This window comes from Aythya fuligula, chromosome 2 (genome assembly GCF_009819795.1).
Source record: "Aythya fuligula isolate bAytFul2 chromosome 2, bAytFul2.pri, whole genome shotgun sequence".
NCBI classification, from domain to species: domain Eukaryota; kingdom Metazoa; phylum Chordata; class Aves; order Anseriformes; family Anatidae; genus Aythya; species Aythya fuligula.
Genome location: NC_045560.1, coordinates 47,812,757 through 47,829,251, shown reverse-complemented (window position 1 = coordinate 47,829,251; position 16,495 = coordinate 47,812,757). Strand labels below are relative to the sequence as shown.

Here is a 16,495-nt window from a genome sequence, read left to right as displayed (position 1 = left end):
AAACGTTCTGGCATCATTGGCTCTTCTTAAATTTTCTCAGTGCCAAAAAGTATCTTTTGGTGACTGAGCACCCTTTTTATATGTAAACCAGCCTTTTTCTGACTTCTTACGAATATACAACATAAATGCCTTTCTAAAATTTTATGTCTGTATCTGAAACACAGAAGTGGGAGTACCGCTGCAATTGCCATGATTCAGTTGGATGTGGTTGGTAGTATTTAGAGGGTGACTCATGGCCTTGAGTAGCAAACGTTCACCACTTCTTTTTGGAGATTGTTTTGATTAAGTCTAATGAACTCAGAGATAGTGAGTTGATTATGGATAAAGGAATATGCGTCTCTGGGAATGTGCTCTAATTTTTCTTGGCACCCTCTTGTCCAGTATCCTCTCCAGGCTGAGACATGAGACTCAAAGAGAATTAGAAAGATGTTGCTTATAAATTACGGAATTACAACCTCATGGTTACCATCTTGTCATCAGTAACATTAGACTATCCTTCATACTTCAACTTTTTCTCCTGTCCTTTGTTAGCTTGCAAGGTTTCTACATTCTCTTCTTAAAATCATTCACCATCATTGTATCCATTCTCTGTCCAAATCTTTCATGTGGAGTCTCAACACTCACACCAGTTTCTTGTTTCCTACTTTGCATTTAAGCAATTGAGGAAATTTTAGGTGATTCACTAATGTAGTTACACGGTAGCAATTCAAGACATCCTAATACTGCTTTGGAGAGACAGCCATGGAGAACTTTGGTGGAAAACTCTGGAAAAGGTGAGGAAGCAACATAACAGGTGAAAAAATGTGTTCAAGAGATCTGTGGATGATTATGTGGTAAAGGACGTGTAAGCAGAAAGCACAAACTGAATCCTGGAGTTACCATAATGCTTGATTGGGTAAGGCAGAGTGCAGCAGCATATTAGCCTACTTAGCTGTCTGAGCAAAACTTCTTGCAGCAAGAATCTTTCACCTCACATTAAAAAGCTGCAAACTTCCCTTTTGTCTTGTAGCCTGGCTAGAAAAGGAAGGTAAAATCCATTTCCCAGTCCCTTGCTTTCTGCCACCCCTTTCAGATCAGTGGAAAAATCCATCTGATTTCACCCTGGTTATTTGTTCAGGAACATTTGTCAGGAAGAGGGCAGAGCAATCACTACCTTATACCTAACTCTATTAAACTGGGATCAGCTGGATTCTGCATTACCCAGAAATAAAAGCAATGAGCTGGTCGCTTCCAGCTCTGCTTTGTTCTGAGGTTCAGCTTCCCATTTCAGAGTTGCTGCTGGGCTGCAGGGTATTCTTTCTATCTCTATTAGTTAGTCTAACCACACCAGAATCTCCCAAGGCTCCTGGAGTGATTTCTATTCCAGATTGCCACCTCTGACAGCCTCCACTCAGAGGCAGGATGTGCACCTCCCTGCAGGAGATTTCTTTAGACTGTATGGCAGTTACCTAGGCATGACAGCACAGCTTTTCTGCTTTTATCTACTGGTAGGTATGCCCAGTATAGCTTTTAATGCATTTTGATGGGACAACAGTAGCAAATGAATCTCAGTAGTACACACTTTGTGCTCAAGCACCCAAACTGGCTTGGGTGCTGGCTGCAAACTTGATTCTCAGCTCCAGCATATTCATTGCTATTAGTAGCTAAACTTGGCAAATTTAAAATAGCAGTTACCAGCATTACTGCAATCGCATTTCTGATGGTACTGTAGACATGCATTTTATCCTCACACTTCAGGCATTTTTGTGATGGGTATTTTAAATAGATGGGTCAAAATAATCAAAAAAGATTTGCAACTAAGTTCCTTCCTTAAGTTGCTAAAATGTAAATTCCCATTTATCTAAAAGCCCCATTTTCCTTTCCCTAGGCATCTGGGATAGAGCTTGAACCTGTAGAAGAGATTGCTGAAAATGTAACACACTTTTTTTTTTTTTTTCCATTCATTCAATGACTAAACTATAGAAGTGTGGACATGGCTTTCAACCTTACTGCAGTTTAAGTTCTTACTCTTCAGCGGGCATAGGACGAATATGGTTCTAACATAATAATGGGGAAAGTAATGTCATGGAGAAAAGTTTAATGAGATGAGGTTGTTTTTCACCTAGCAAAGTATTCATTTTGTTGTTGTTTAAAAATTCTGTTTCACAGACCAACTCTCCAATCAAGGACCAGATGCTCTTGTTTGAGTAGCCTCTACCTCCCTATGAACTCCACAAATGTATTAAGAAATGGCATTACTCACTGGAAATGCAGATCCTGCGTTCAGCTCCTACTCCTTCAATAACTTGGAAAGCTTGTGTGAAGTGCAAACCAAGAAAGGACTTTTCTACAAAAAGGCCAAACTTCTGCACCCTGGGGAAGACTTGTGCTGCTTAGCCCGCCTGGATGACCGGACCAGGTTTGTGATCATCAATGTAGGTGGCATTAAATACAAAATCCCATGGACCACCTTGGAGAACTGCCCCTTGACCAGGCTTGGGAAGCTAAAATCTTGCAACAATTATGATGAGATCATGAACATCTGTGATGACTATGATGTTAGCTGCAATGAATTTTTTTTTGACCGTAATCCTTGTGCCTTCAGGACAATCATGACTTTCCTGACAGCTGGGAAGCTGAGGCTGCTCAGGGAGATGTGTGCTCTTTCTTTTCAGGAGGAGCTTGTGTACTGGGGAATAGAAGAGGACCACCTGGAGTGGTGCTGTAAAAAGAGATTGCGACAGAAAGAGGAGGAGGCAGCTGAGGCCAGGCTGTATGAAGGGGAGATGGTATTTAGTGAAACTACGCAATGTGCCTTCCAGGACAATAGCCGACTGAGTTTGTGCATGAGAAAGCTCAGGGATATGGTGGAGAACCCCCACTCAGGGATCCCAGGAAAGATCTTTGCTTGTATTTCAATCTCTTTTGTTGCCATCACTGCAGTCAGCCTCTGTATCAGCACCATGCCAGATGTCAGAGAAGAAGAAGATCGGGTGAGTGCAGCTTTTCTCAGAGTAAAGTGTGTTTTGCGTTGTTGTCTCCTCATGGAAGGTGATAGGCAAAGTCGCTCTTGCAGGTATTGTATTCAGTATTTGCGATGTGGAGAGCTGGCCAGAGTTGAGCACAGCAAGCATTATGCACTTAATATTGAGGGAAGACAGGGCCAAGCTCTATCTTGCCAGCACATCTTTGCCAGTTTACACAAGTCGACAGCTTTATCTAACAGATTTGTTTACTGTTATCATGACAAGATGAAAAACTAGCTGTTGTGGTTATCAAAATTAGCCTTGCTTGGGAGTTAATGCTTTGAAGAGCATTCAGAGTTAAGAGCTAACAGATCAGTTTTCCTTAGAAGAAATTTAACGTACTCATTTTAATGAACCCTCAGTAACTCACTGTAAAAAACATATCTAACAATATTTTAATACTACAGGTGAGTTAAAGGGCAGGGAAGCTGAGGCACAGATTTAACTGTAGAAACAGAGTAAATTTCCCAAGGATTTAGTGCTTTGTTTGTGCAGAAGTTCAGATTCCTAGAATTAACTGTATGTAGGCCAAAGAGGGTTCATGTGAAGACTGATAAAGGAGGACTTTCACAACTGAACTCAATGCATGCTGGAATGCAATCTAATGGGTTTGGAGTGGCAACTTTTAGCAGAGTTCATGGCCTCTTTAGTTTTATCCAGATCATAGAATAGAATCATAGAATCATGAAGGTTGGAAAAGAGCTCCAAGATCATCTGGTCCAACCATCACCCTACGAGCAATGTCACCCACTAAACTGTGTCCCTATGTGCCAGGTCCAACCTTTCCTTGAACACCCCCAGGGACAGTGACCACCTCCCTGGGCAACCCAATACCTCACTATTCTTTCTGAGAAGAAATGTCTCCTAATTTCCAACCTAAACTTCCCCTGGCACAACTTGAGGCCATTCCCTCTTGTCCTATCACTAGCTACCTGTGAGAAGAGGCCAACCTCCCAGCTCCCCACGCCTTCCTTTCAGATCCAAGCAAGATGCTAAAAGTTTGGGCTTCTTTTCTAGCCCAATGATCATTAAATGCATTTCTGAACTTCACCTCCCAAGACAGTACTTCATCCAGTCAAGTTCTGTCTACTAGTTGAATACTAAACTCACCTTAAAGCAGATCTCTTCTTGTGTGCCATCTCCTAGGTGCTGAATGGCTCATCACTCACTGCTATTAACAGAAAGAGAGTGGTCATTAACTGACAGAAGACATTTAGTGTTTTGTACTGTTGGAAGTAAAAGCATGCAGATGGAAAATGGGTCCAGCAATTCCACAGCGACTCACGCTGCATTTGACTGAGTACTTTGTGTGCAGTTAAACCAACCTTTGCTTGTATGCTTAGGTTAGATATCAACTGAGTTGTTTGATTTGAATCATTTAATAGCAGCAGTTCATGCCAAGAAAAAAGAAAAATATTTATTATGTTGCTTAATGGTTGATTCATTATGACACCTTTGTTTTCAAGGCTTTTTATCATACAAAATTTGAGGATAGTAGCTAAACTGGGTAACAGGTAAAGCTATACTGTCCTAATAATTAAAAATAATAATAAAAATTTTATTTCTAAAATGTATGCCTTTTACTCTAATTAAACAATAGTGCTCCAGTATGCTAGAATTTTAGGCACAGGAGGGATATTTTACGGTTGAAAACTGAGATGTATTTTATATTTAGATGTTCCTTGCTTTAAATGAGAGCTGAACAATTGCTTTCAGAATACTCTGTTGGAGTTTAGGCTCCTTACATTTTTACCAATGATCAGAACATGAATAGGGACTATTCACTAATAAAATTTTTTGGGAGGAGAAGCGTAATAAGAGGGACAGAGCAAACATATGAGAGAAGCATGGAGTTCTTGGTAATCTGTGGCCATTAAAAGGAGCATATTTTCATACAAGCAGGTACAAAATTGTGCAATGAAAATGAAGGCAAACTTACTCTTGCAAAAGTGGGGAGCCTCTAAACAGGATGTAGAGGACCATCAATGAAATATAAGTTCCTTTTGCAGTATAAAATCAAAAGGGTTAATACAATCCTTGAATTTGCAAGCTTAGGCAGTAGCGATTAGAAGGTGAAAGATAATTTTGTGCCTCTGTGCAGCATAGGTGAGAGTGACACTAGCATACTGCAGTCAGTTCTCACATTAACGTTTTTAAATGTTTTGAAAAATGGAAGAGGATGAAAAAAACTATCAATATTAGACAACTAGAGAAAATGCCATACTGTAAGAAATTTGAACATTTTCATTTATTTAGATTATCAAAAGGAACGTTGTAGGGTGACTTGATTAATCAAAAAAGAGCCTTTTATTGGGGGAGGGAAGTATATAAACTACAAGACTTTTAAATTAAGAAGAGAAAGGATGTATGGTTAAAATCTGAATACTAGTAAATTCATATGGGAAACTTGGTGTCAATGTTCAATGCCACAGTGATAAATTACTGGGGCAGTATGAAGAGAATTATTGGATTTTGTATTTTTTGATATTTTGAGTTCTAAGCTCAGTGCCCTGCTGGAAGGTAGCCCTTGGCGAAACAAATTCTAATTCATTTAGATATAAATTACTGATTTCATTTCAAGTTGAAAAGGTGAAATACTTGTGATATAAAGGAGATCAGAGTAAATGATCTGATGTTTTCTTATGCCCTTAAATTCCAAAAGCACAGACCTTCTGCAAATAAGCTTTGTTCTGTCCTTTCCACAGAGAAGGACTGTGGACAGACTGGAAGCTGTTATTTTTTTTTTTTGAGATAAAAGTAATTCTGTAGCACAGAGCACAGGTGAGATATCACTTCTTACATAGCTTACTTCATGTCATGTTCCTGGCCTACTACTGAGTCAGAGCAAGTCAGCACTCTGAGTTGTAATTAGTCATTCCAGGAGTTATACACAATGACTGATTTTGGTCCTGCACAAATGGATGTGAATACTTGTGTAGATCTTTTCAGCCTCAGTAAAGCTGGGCAAGGAGTCAGGCATCTGCCCACGTGGAGTGGCTTGTCGGAGCAGAGACCTAAGTTACAGACTCCTTGTGTGTCATCTGTACATGGCTCAGCAAGGCAAAGCAGCTCCTCAAATAATAGGTGTGGAGAGAAGAGAGCTCATGTGAATTCAAAGGCATGTTAATCGTCCTGAGCTGTATCCTTTAGAACCTACTATAAAATTCGTACCCATGGGTAGCTCGTTGGTCTGATTTTGCAGTCTACTAACAAGCAGAAATGTGTCTGCATCTCTTCTGGCTAAGGAACAAAAACAAACAGTAAATATTATTTCAAGGACGTGCAGTACTCAGTGTGTACATTTTCCAGGCTGTCTGGCTGGAGTTATTGTTGTTATGATTCTGTGTCAGAGCTGTTGAGGTAGGTACTCTGATTAACAAGCAATGGTCTTTTCCCTGAGCTGGCATTTTCTAGAAGAGATTTATATGCCACCTATCTGTCCTGTTATTGCTGCAGGGAAAGAGAGGACTTTATAATGAACCAAGTGTGCTGGAGAGCAGTTTTTCATACCCTGATCTCTTAATATGATCTGAAGGGACCAGCTGTTACTACCAGTGATGTGTTGAAGAGGTGTAAGTAAATGTGGGATCTTAAAAGCCTTAATTACCAAGTATATGAGGAAATCATAAAATCATTAAGGTTGGAAAAGACCTCCAAGATCATCTGGTCCAACCATCACCCTACCACCAATGTCACCCACTAAACCATGTCCCTAAGCACCATATCCAACCTTTCTTTGAACATCCCCAGGGATGGTGACTCCACCACCTCCCTGGGCAACCCGTTCCAGTGCCTGACTACTCTTTCTGAGAAGAAATGTCTCCTCGTTTCCAACCCGAACCTCCCCTGGCGCGACTTGAGGCCATTCCCTCTATTCCTACCACTAGTTATCTGCAAGAAGAGGCTGACCCTCAGCTCCCCACACCTTCCTTTCAGGTAGTTGTAGAGATCAGTAAGGCCTCCCCTGAACCTCCTCTTCTCCAGACTAAATAACCCCAGTTCCCTCAGCTGCTCCTCACAGGACTTGTGTTCCAAGCCCTTCACCAGCTTCATAGTCCTTCTCTGGACACCTTCCAGGGCCTCGATGTCCTTCTTGTAGTGAGGGGCCCGAAGCTGAACACAGTACTCAAGGTGCATTATTTTAGGTATCTTCTTATCTCTTTTAAAATACAGAAAAATAATCAATGATACATTTTGTTGTCTTTATTAGCTGATCCAGGTGTTCTAAATGACAGTGGCAATCCCTAGTGTCAAGAGTGGGAAAGGATAGTGTTCCCATGCACTGCAACCATCTTATCCTCATTAATGGTCACCCTGATTCATCACAAGTTTTACTCTTTTTGGAAATAGTATCAGATTTCAGGTGCTATACTACTATTAATAAAGCTGGCAGAATCAGATTCTAAACTACTTTTTACTTACCAAATTAGGACATACATTCTGTGATTTTTTTTATCATTTAGCTTTTGTTTACTAATTAAATCAAATAAATCCACCAATCCAGTGATGCAAATGCTAACTGCTTCTGAAATTTGCAGGAAAGTGAAGTGGCTTAACCAAGTTGGGAATACATTACAGTAAAAGCTTTCAGAACACAGTAAGAGCTGAACATTAAGACATTAAGAGATTCATCTGAAAGCCAGGTGGTCATCATACTAGACTCTTCTTTTTTTTTCTTGGAGAAAAAAAGAAATTTCAACCATTTCTATCTAAAGAAGAAAGCTTCTTTCTTTTGTTAGGCAATCTTCCTCATCACAAAAAAAAACAAAAAAAAAAAACAAAAAAAAAAAAACACGGTGAACAAAGAGATTAACATCAGCCATTTTGTCCTGATTCACAAAAGCATTTGTAGGGCTGAGTCCCACTGAGCTCAATCATTTGTAGTGGTATTGTGTAAAAAGCAGGAGAAGAAAATCAGATGGAACTTCCTTCTTCACTATGCTTTCTAATGCATTGGGAAAAGCTAGGCTAATTAAAGATGCTCTGATAGGAAGTTACAGTTCAGTAACCTTCAGCTGAAGAACGTTACAACAAAGAGAGACTCATAAATAATGAAGTTAATAATAGCTCATAAAGAAGCCTGAAACTATTTAACCTTCTAAGCTTAATTTGCACACTGTGCTTCGACTTTCATGAAGAGTAGATAAATTTTGAATGTGTGTTTTAAACAAAGTTGTGACTAAAGACTGCGGTTTGCAAAGGTACATGACAAACCTAATTTCAGACAAGGTTAAGAGAGTCTTGCATAACGAGTCATCAGGAGAAGCTGTTGATGTGTGTACAGGCTGGATGAGCAGACAGTGAGATGCGTTGAAAACTGGTTGAATGGACAGGCCTAGGCTGGTGATCAGTGGTGCAAAGTTTGGTTGGAGGCCAGTCTGGTCAGGGATCGTGGTGAACACCAAGTTGAACATAAGCCAACAATGTGCCCATGCTGCCAAGAAGGCTAATGGTATCCCAGACTGCATAAGGCAAAGTATTGCCAGCAGGTTGAGGCAGGTCAACCTTCGCCTCTACTCAGCGTTGGCAATGTCAGCCCTGGAGTACTGTGTCCACTCCTGGGCTCCACAACTGAGTACAAGAGAGACATGGAGCTACTGGAGAGAGTCCAATGAATGGCCATAAAAATGATGAAGAGAGAGATGGGACTGTTCAGCCTAGTGAAGAAAAGGTTCAGAGGGAGTCTTATCAATGATACCTAAGGGATGGTACAAAGAGGAAGTAGGCAGGCTCTTTTCAGTGATGCCCAGTGACAGGACAAGAGGCAGTGGGCACAAAATGGAACACAGGAGGCTTTGTCTGAACATCAGATGACTTTACTGTGCAGGTGACTGAGCACTGGTACAGGTATTCCAGAGACCTAGTGGAGTCTCTCTCCTTGGAGATATTCAGAAGCCATCTGGACATGGTTCTGGGCAACGTGCTGTAGGTGGCTCTGCCTGAGCAAGGGAGTTGGACCAAATGACCTTGACCAGAGGTCCTTTCCAACCTCAACCATTCAGTGATTCTTTGATGATTAATGTTGATTTCTTTAGGTTTTTAGTCTAAATAGGTCATTAAATGAGGAAGAAATATAAGTATTTAGGGCCTCGGGGTGTCAGAAATGCCAACATTTTGTTGAATGAAAGATAGATACTACCTCATCTCAAAAGTCGTGTAGTTTGAGGTACTTCTAAATGGGGAAAACTGTTATTTTTACATTAAGTCATCCACTGATTTCAGTGAAAAAGTATTGTAGAGGATTTTAACTCAGCAGCATTTGTGTTGCATAGATCATTTGTTTTCATGAATGAAAATCTTAATAAAATTGTAGCTTGTGTTTTTCTTTTCTTTATGGAATAAACTGTTACAGGAATTACCACACAGTCAACATAAAATGCATATTTTTAAAAAATCCCATCTGGCATTACAGATAACTATTTACAGTATATAGGCATAAAGGGTGAGTTTTTATAAAAAGAATCTTAAGCAATTGAACTAACTTATTTCCCTAGGGATCATCTGAGAATGTTTTATACCATTTCCACAGCTCTGCTGCTTAAATGCAAAAACAATGAGCTTTGGCAATATCAGCAGTTAAGGCATCTAACTGTAAGTACATCATACTGATGTAGTCGTCTCCCATATTGCTAGGTTGCATTTTGTGTTCACTCTGGGCAGTCCATGCCACAGCTAGCTGGGGGGGAGGAATGGAGGGGACCAAATAACTTGCTAAGATTTGTGACCTGCCTTTTCTACAGCATTGTTGTCAATGAAGTTCCTGCAGACTCCTAAGATTCATGTTCAGTTTCACTTTCACACAGTACTCACAGCACTGCAGAGCTGTATGTGAACTATAATTGAAGCATTTCTTATTTTTTTTCCATCATAAACTTAAGGTACATTTTCTGTTCAGATGGTGCTTACATTAAAATGTTAACATAAACACCAAATTATAGGCTTTGAGATAATCCTTTACCCACCACTTTAGTCATCAGAAATAAGCAAAAGTTTGTTTCAATGTTTGCATGCTCCATCTATTTCATGTAGTTTGATCTCCTGTAGTTCAGTTAGATTGTGAATGCTTTTGGACAGAAAGCCTGAGTATGTTTGGAGACTTTATCATCACAAATAAAAATTGCATCTATAACGCTATTCAGATACAAGTGCACATTCATCATATGTCAGCCTCGGAGCTAGGTTTCTAAGTAAGAATTTTTTTAATTACTATTTTCATCAATGAGACCATCTTAGTTCATACAAGATGCAGTCGCTGTATGATATCGTTACTATCTCAGACTGAGGAGTAGCTGCAAGTTTTCTCACAGTGCAAGTCTGAGTCATCGTGGTGTAGTCTCCCAGCTCCTATCTGACGGTCAGAGAAATTTGCTGTGCATGTTGCCTTTCAGGCAGCTGAAGGCTGACTGAAAGCAGTTGAAAATGATGTGGTTTGCTTCTGTGGATCACACACATACCTTTAAAATCAAGGAATTGAGGATCTCTCCACAATCTAAACTTTAAATGTTGAGTTATGTGGGTTGTTGGTTGTTTTTTTTTTGAGTTGTGTTCATCTTTTATCTAATTACCGTGGAATGTGCAAATAAAAGACTAACAGCATGGTGTTCTCTGCAAATACGAAGATGTGGTGATAGTGGTGATAATGTCCTTTGGCCCCCAAAGATTCCCACAGGGAACTGTGCTTTGCCTGTGGTTCACCTGAATGGTACAGTCCTTAATGTAAAAGGAATATGTGTGTTAATCTTTCTTTTGTGGATCTGAATCTAAATCTGTATTGGTTATCTGCAGAGTGTTTCTCTGCACTGCTAGCTTGGGGATGAAGTAAGAATTGGGTAAGGCAAAATTCCTATTGACTTGTTCATAACTTTATGATGTACTAATGAACTCTGTCTACAAGGTATCTTCTCATGAATAAATAGCAGGCTTAGGTTTTCTTTTAAATATTGTATAAATATACTGCAATATAACATTAGTGATAAATAATTAAACAGCTAAGACGCTTCCATAAAAGCATTGGTAATTATGTCATGTTAACTTGTTTATGTTTTGTGCAATGTGTCTCACCCAGAAAATTATACTCATATTTAGTTTCTTTTAAATGTCTGTGGCTCCACTGCGATAAACATCAATACCTACCAGTGGGCTTGAATCATCTAGGTAAATCATCCAGGGAGTCTTTGAAGCAATCTCATGATAATAGTTGTGTTGTCTCCAGTCACATTTGTAAAATCAATGCAGCTACTCAGTATAGCCTGGATTGTAATATTGTCAGGGAACAGCATAGCTTCTTCACCCCATGGTTTGTGCCACTGCCTTTTGCAAGAGAGTTTGTGCTGTATGAGTATGTTTAATATTGTCCTAGTGTTTTTAAAGAGAGGAATCTTTCACTGATTTGTAACAAAAACAAGGTCTCTGTATTCATCTCAGATCTCCAGGGCATGTTGCTGTCCATCCCAGAGGTTTCAAATAAAAGAAAGCAACCAGAGTTTTGATTGGCTAGATCTCATAGAAGTAGGCTGAGGTAATGAGCTGACTGGGCTGTGTACTAAAGCATTTAACGTTATACTTAGATTTTCATTGCTTAACGTGTCATGACTAAGATGAAGTATAGACATTCTTGAAATTGAGGACTTTTTATAGTGTTCATGGAGACATTTAAGTTCAAGACAAATTAAGAGAGGAGTGAGTGGTATACAAATCAGAAAAAAAAAAAAAAAAAAAAAAAAAAGGTTAAAAATTTTACAATAGCTTTTTAACAAAGGCTTAAGAAAGGGCTGGAAGAAAACTACAAGGTTGATAGACTTTAAAAAGATAAGCATAATATTAGTTCCAAGTAAAACTATAAAAAATAATTCTGTTCAGAAGATGCCTCATTAGTCAAACAATATAATTTTATAAAGTTATGAAGTTTTCTGGAAAAAAATGACTTCTGGTGCAGGTACTTATACTTCTGTAAGATGTTTAAATCAGTGCCACATATCCTTTAATAAAAATGACATTTTTCAAAAACTTACCTCCAATATTAAATGTTTTACAAATTTCTATTAGATCTCAAAGTAGCAGAAAACTAACATCAGAAATCATCACCCAGTGACAGTGTATGTGGAAAGACATGAAACTGTTTCTGGTTTTGGTTCAGAGCTGCTTAGGTGTTTTGTTGATGGTTTGGTTCATCCTGAGCTGTGCTTGGAACAGAAATTCCAGCACCTTTCTGAAAAGTTCACACACACACACAGAGTTTCTGGGGGCAGAAGCTGTGGATATTTTCTCCAAGTCCCTAGCTAGCTGCCTTTGTACACGGCAGAATTTCTGCCTAATTAATTCTAAGGTAAGTCACACAGCTTCAGCATCACAGGAAACACCATTGCCTTGGGCAGAAAGAAGAAATGTAGAAGAGTGCAGGGCTTCACAGTGGTCAGATTCATCATGCAAAAAATTCACCCACTTCACAAATTCAGAAATACAGCTCAGGATGTTTTAATGCAAGGGCAATGCAGCAGCAGATTGCCAGCTGCAGCTGAGCCACTACACAGCAGGGGAGCAAATCTGCCCAGAGGCAAGACAGGCAAATCCTTCGCTTGTTTTCAGCTAATAGGATAAAGTGAAAGAGAGGGTTAAAAAAAACAGGTTTGGAAAAACATGTAAGAGGAAAAGAATAAGCTTGACTCTGTCCTTCATTCCTCCAAGTTGAAAAAACAGACACCCCCCAACTTCTATAGCAGGTTGCAGGGTTGCAGGAACCAGTAAAACTAATTTGGGTCAGTAACATAGAACCAGCAGTGAGTGGGAGGCAGTAGGAGGAGAAAAGCCTATAAAATGGATTGAAAGAAAGGGAAAACTAGGGAAAATAAGAGGGAAAATAAGCTTTAAAATGCTTTAAAGAATCAGTTGTTCTCTTTAATCCAATTAGCAAGTTACAAAATGTGTGTGTGAGAGTGAGAATAAGAGTCTCTTTTAGTGTGTGAAGCAATCTTGAAAAGAAGAAAAGAATATGATGCTGGGCTTACAAGATTGAGAAGTGGGCCCACGTGTTAAACCACTAATGAGGTTCAACAAGTCTAAATGCGACGTGCTGCACTTGGGCCTGGGCAACCCCGGACATGAGCACAGGCTGGGAGAAGAACTCACTGAGAGCAGCCCTGCAGAGAAGGACTTGGGGGTTCTGGTGGATGAGAAGCTCAACACAAGCCAGCAGTGCTCGCTTGCAGCCCTGAAGGCCAACTGCATCCTGGGCTGCATCAACAAAGGGGTGGCCAGCAGGGGAAGGAGGTGATTGTCCCCCTCTGCTCTGTCCTTGTGAAGCCCCACCTGGAGTGCTGCACCCAGGTCTGGGGGCCCCAGCACAAGAAGGCTGCGGAGCTGTTAGAGCAGGTCCAGAGGAAGGCCACAAAGATGACCAGAGGGCTGGTGTACCTCCTCCATGAAGAAAGGCTGAGAGAGCTGGGCCTGTTCAGCCTGGAGAAGAGAAGGCTGAGGGGGTGACCTCACTGCAGCCTTTCAGTACTTAAAGGGGACTTGTAAAAAAGATGGAGAACAACTCTTTGCTCAGTCAGATATTGACAGCATGAGGGGGAATGGTTTTAATCTAAAAGAGGGGATTTAGATAAGAGGTTAGGAGGAAATTCTTCACTCAGGAGGTGGTGAGGCACTGAAACAGGTTGCCCAGAGAGGTTGTGGATGCCTCATCCCTAGAGGTTTTCAAGACCGGGTTGGATGAGGTCCTGAGCAACCCCACCAACCAACTAGTGGGTGGTGTCCCTACCAATGGGAGGGGATTGGAACTGGATGATCTTTGAGGTCCCTTCCAACCCAAACTATTCTATGATTCTTAGGAAGCTCACAGTTGTAGAAATGGTATATCTGTATCAAGATAAAAAAAGAAGACCTGAAGGTCTGAAAAGACCTCTAAGATCATGTGGTCCAACCTTTTAAAAATCATCATTCTTTTATGTGTTGCTGTCGGTAATACTGGCAGTGGCACTGATAAACAAATCCTTTGCACTGAGCTCCCTGAGGTTAGGCTGGGCAAGCAATGCCTGGTCCAAGCACGACAGGCTTTGTGGGAGCCACGTACACACATTGCCCTTGCGTGCTTCCCACAGGGAGGATCTGCTGCAGAACAAAGCCGCTAGAAAGAAAGAGATATGGGCAGTGGCCTGTGAAATCTTGCTTTGAATGCTGTGGCAGCTCTTAAATTTCAGATATAGTATCTTATTCTCATGGACCTATGTCTACTTGTGTAGCTGTTAATCTTCAGGCAATTTCCAAAGGTCACTGAGAGATTATCAAATTGCCAAAGCAGAGCCCAGATACAGCTCACTGCTGTTTTGACTCAGAGTATCTGTTCACAAAAATGATGGCAAACAAGTTCTTGAACACAGAGGTCATAGGGCTCTGAATGTCATTACTAGCCCACTTACTGTCTTACACTGTCCTTTAGATTAATAACAATCACAGAATCACAGAACGGTTGAGGTTGGAAGGGACCTCTGGAGATCATCTGGTCCAACTCCTTTGTTCAAGCAGGGACACCAAGAGGTTGCTCATGACCATGTAGAGATAGCTTCTGAGGGAAGTGAGGGAAGTTTGAGTTATCCTGTTTGACTTTGTGCTGAAGAGGACTAGAGAACAATAATTAAGGGTTATGCAATAAAGAATTAAAGAATGAAAAGGATTAAGTCCTATTCTGTGGACTGAGATGGGGACTAAACATCCAGGCAGTCAATTAAGATTACAGTATTTTCAGCTAGTCCACATAAATCTGTGTGAGAACATTTGACCACACCATTAAACAGTGCTTCTCTTCATCCCTTTGTAATATTTACAGACAGCATCTGTGCCTCTTTTCTACCTTCATTTAATGGTGGCAAACAACTCAAATGCAATTAATTGTCTGTTTCTAAGGTAGTTTTTCCATTCTACTAATCATCCAAGTGACCTTGGGTTATTACTTTCTCAACTCATTCCAGTTTGAACCATCCTTCTTGAACATGAATGGTTCTTGAAGAAATCAAATCCTTCACTTACATCTTGCAATCTGTCAGTGAGCTCCACATACAAATGTTGTTTATTTCTTCTGAAGTAGTAGCGTAGCCCCTCTCTCCTCGTGAGTAGTGTGATCAGACTGAGAGATAGCAGCAGCTGGCTGCTGGGGCACATACCATTCCCTCAAGTCAGTCACAGAGTCTGAGGAGTTTTTAAGGTCTTAGATGTCTTTACTTCCCCCCCAGCCTCTCCAGATGAGGTATTGCTCTATTACTGATAATCATCTGAAGAACAGGGAGGTTGATCATGTTCTATTTCATGGATATTTATGGTCTCTTTTATTCTTTACATACTTCTTCTTCCTTGGAGTTCACAGTTTTTGGTTGCTTTCCATAAAGCACAGCCAGATAACACTCTTTTCCCTCCAACAAATGCTGTTGCTTTTTGAGATGTGGGTTTTAAAAGTAGGTGCAGCTGTGAGGAAAACTGGTTGAGAAGAAGATGCTTATGAGAGGTTGTTCTGTGCACCTGTAGGACGAGTTATCTGCTTTCCATTCTTCCCAGAAATTCTTGTATCTTCCTCCAATATTCAGATACATACACCCAATCTGTGCAGTCAGAGTGCAGCTGTTAAGAGGTTTACAAGATTTTCAGGGAAAAAGGGTAAATGGGTCTCAAGGTTCAACATTTACAGCTTAGTAACATTTATGGCTGGCAGTTACCATAGTCTGTAGGCACCTCTTGTTCCTGTTGGTGTTCCATGGTTATTTGCAGCTTCACCAGCAGATTAAAAGTTACGGGCTGAAAGGTATTGAAAAGTGGTGATTTGTGGCTGTGTTGTATTGGAGGTAAAAAGGAATTCAGAGAGAGAGCAGGTATAGCTCCTGCCCATCTCCTCTGTTCTCAATAAAGTTCTGTGGGAAAAAAAAAAAAAAAAAAAAAAAAAAAAAAAAAAAAAAAAGCTATTTTATATCAGTAATACCACTGCAAACTGTTAGTGACAATCCTCCTCAATAAAGGCAAGACTTCTGTTATCTCTTCTAGCAGCTAGCTGAAGCACAAACTGAGCTCTAGCTCCAGATCAAAGCGTCTACAGCAAGAACTAGAGGGTTGTACTGTGGCCCCTTGGTGGCTTGACAAACAGATAACACTACTTTGAATTCACAGCCAGAGAGCTGTGAGGACAGACTGTGCAGCATCTGAATCATCTTTGCTCAGGAGCACAAGAAATGCTCAGAGCAGGCTGGCTGCCAGTTCAGGCTGACCTCAGTTTTAATGGCAGAAGTACTAAATTGCAGTAACTGAGTCTGTCAGTGGCCACCAGGAGAGGGGAGCATGCCTGTGCCCAAGGAGGGGGGTTGCTCTGCCATTCCAGCACTCCAGTGGTGGGTCATGTAGCAGAAGTCGTACACCCATCCTTGCTGTGAAAATTGGCTGGGTACTTTTATCAGAAAATCGCTTTTCATCCCGAAATTGCTTTTCATCAGAAAATGCCAGTGGGAGCAGAA

At 40.5% G+C, this 16,495-nt stretch overlaps 1 protein-coding gene across 4 annotated transcripts in view; it reads left to right on the top strand.

Moving 5' to 3' along the window:
- Positions 1-16,495, top strand: part of KCNG2 (potassium voltage-gated channel modifier subfamily G member 2) — a 54,209-nt gene that overhangs the window by 30,385 nt on the left and 7,329 nt on the right. For all 4 annotated transcript variants that reach the window (XM_032182054.1, XM_032182053.1, XM_032182052.1 and 1 more), the window contains one exon: positions 2,149-2,972. In XM_032182054.1, coding sequence (XP_032037945.1) covers positions 2,229-2,972 — 744 coding nt within the window. In that variant the 5' untranslated portion in view covers positions 2,149-2,228. The remainder of the gene's footprint in view (positions 1-2,148; positions 2,973-16,495) is intronic.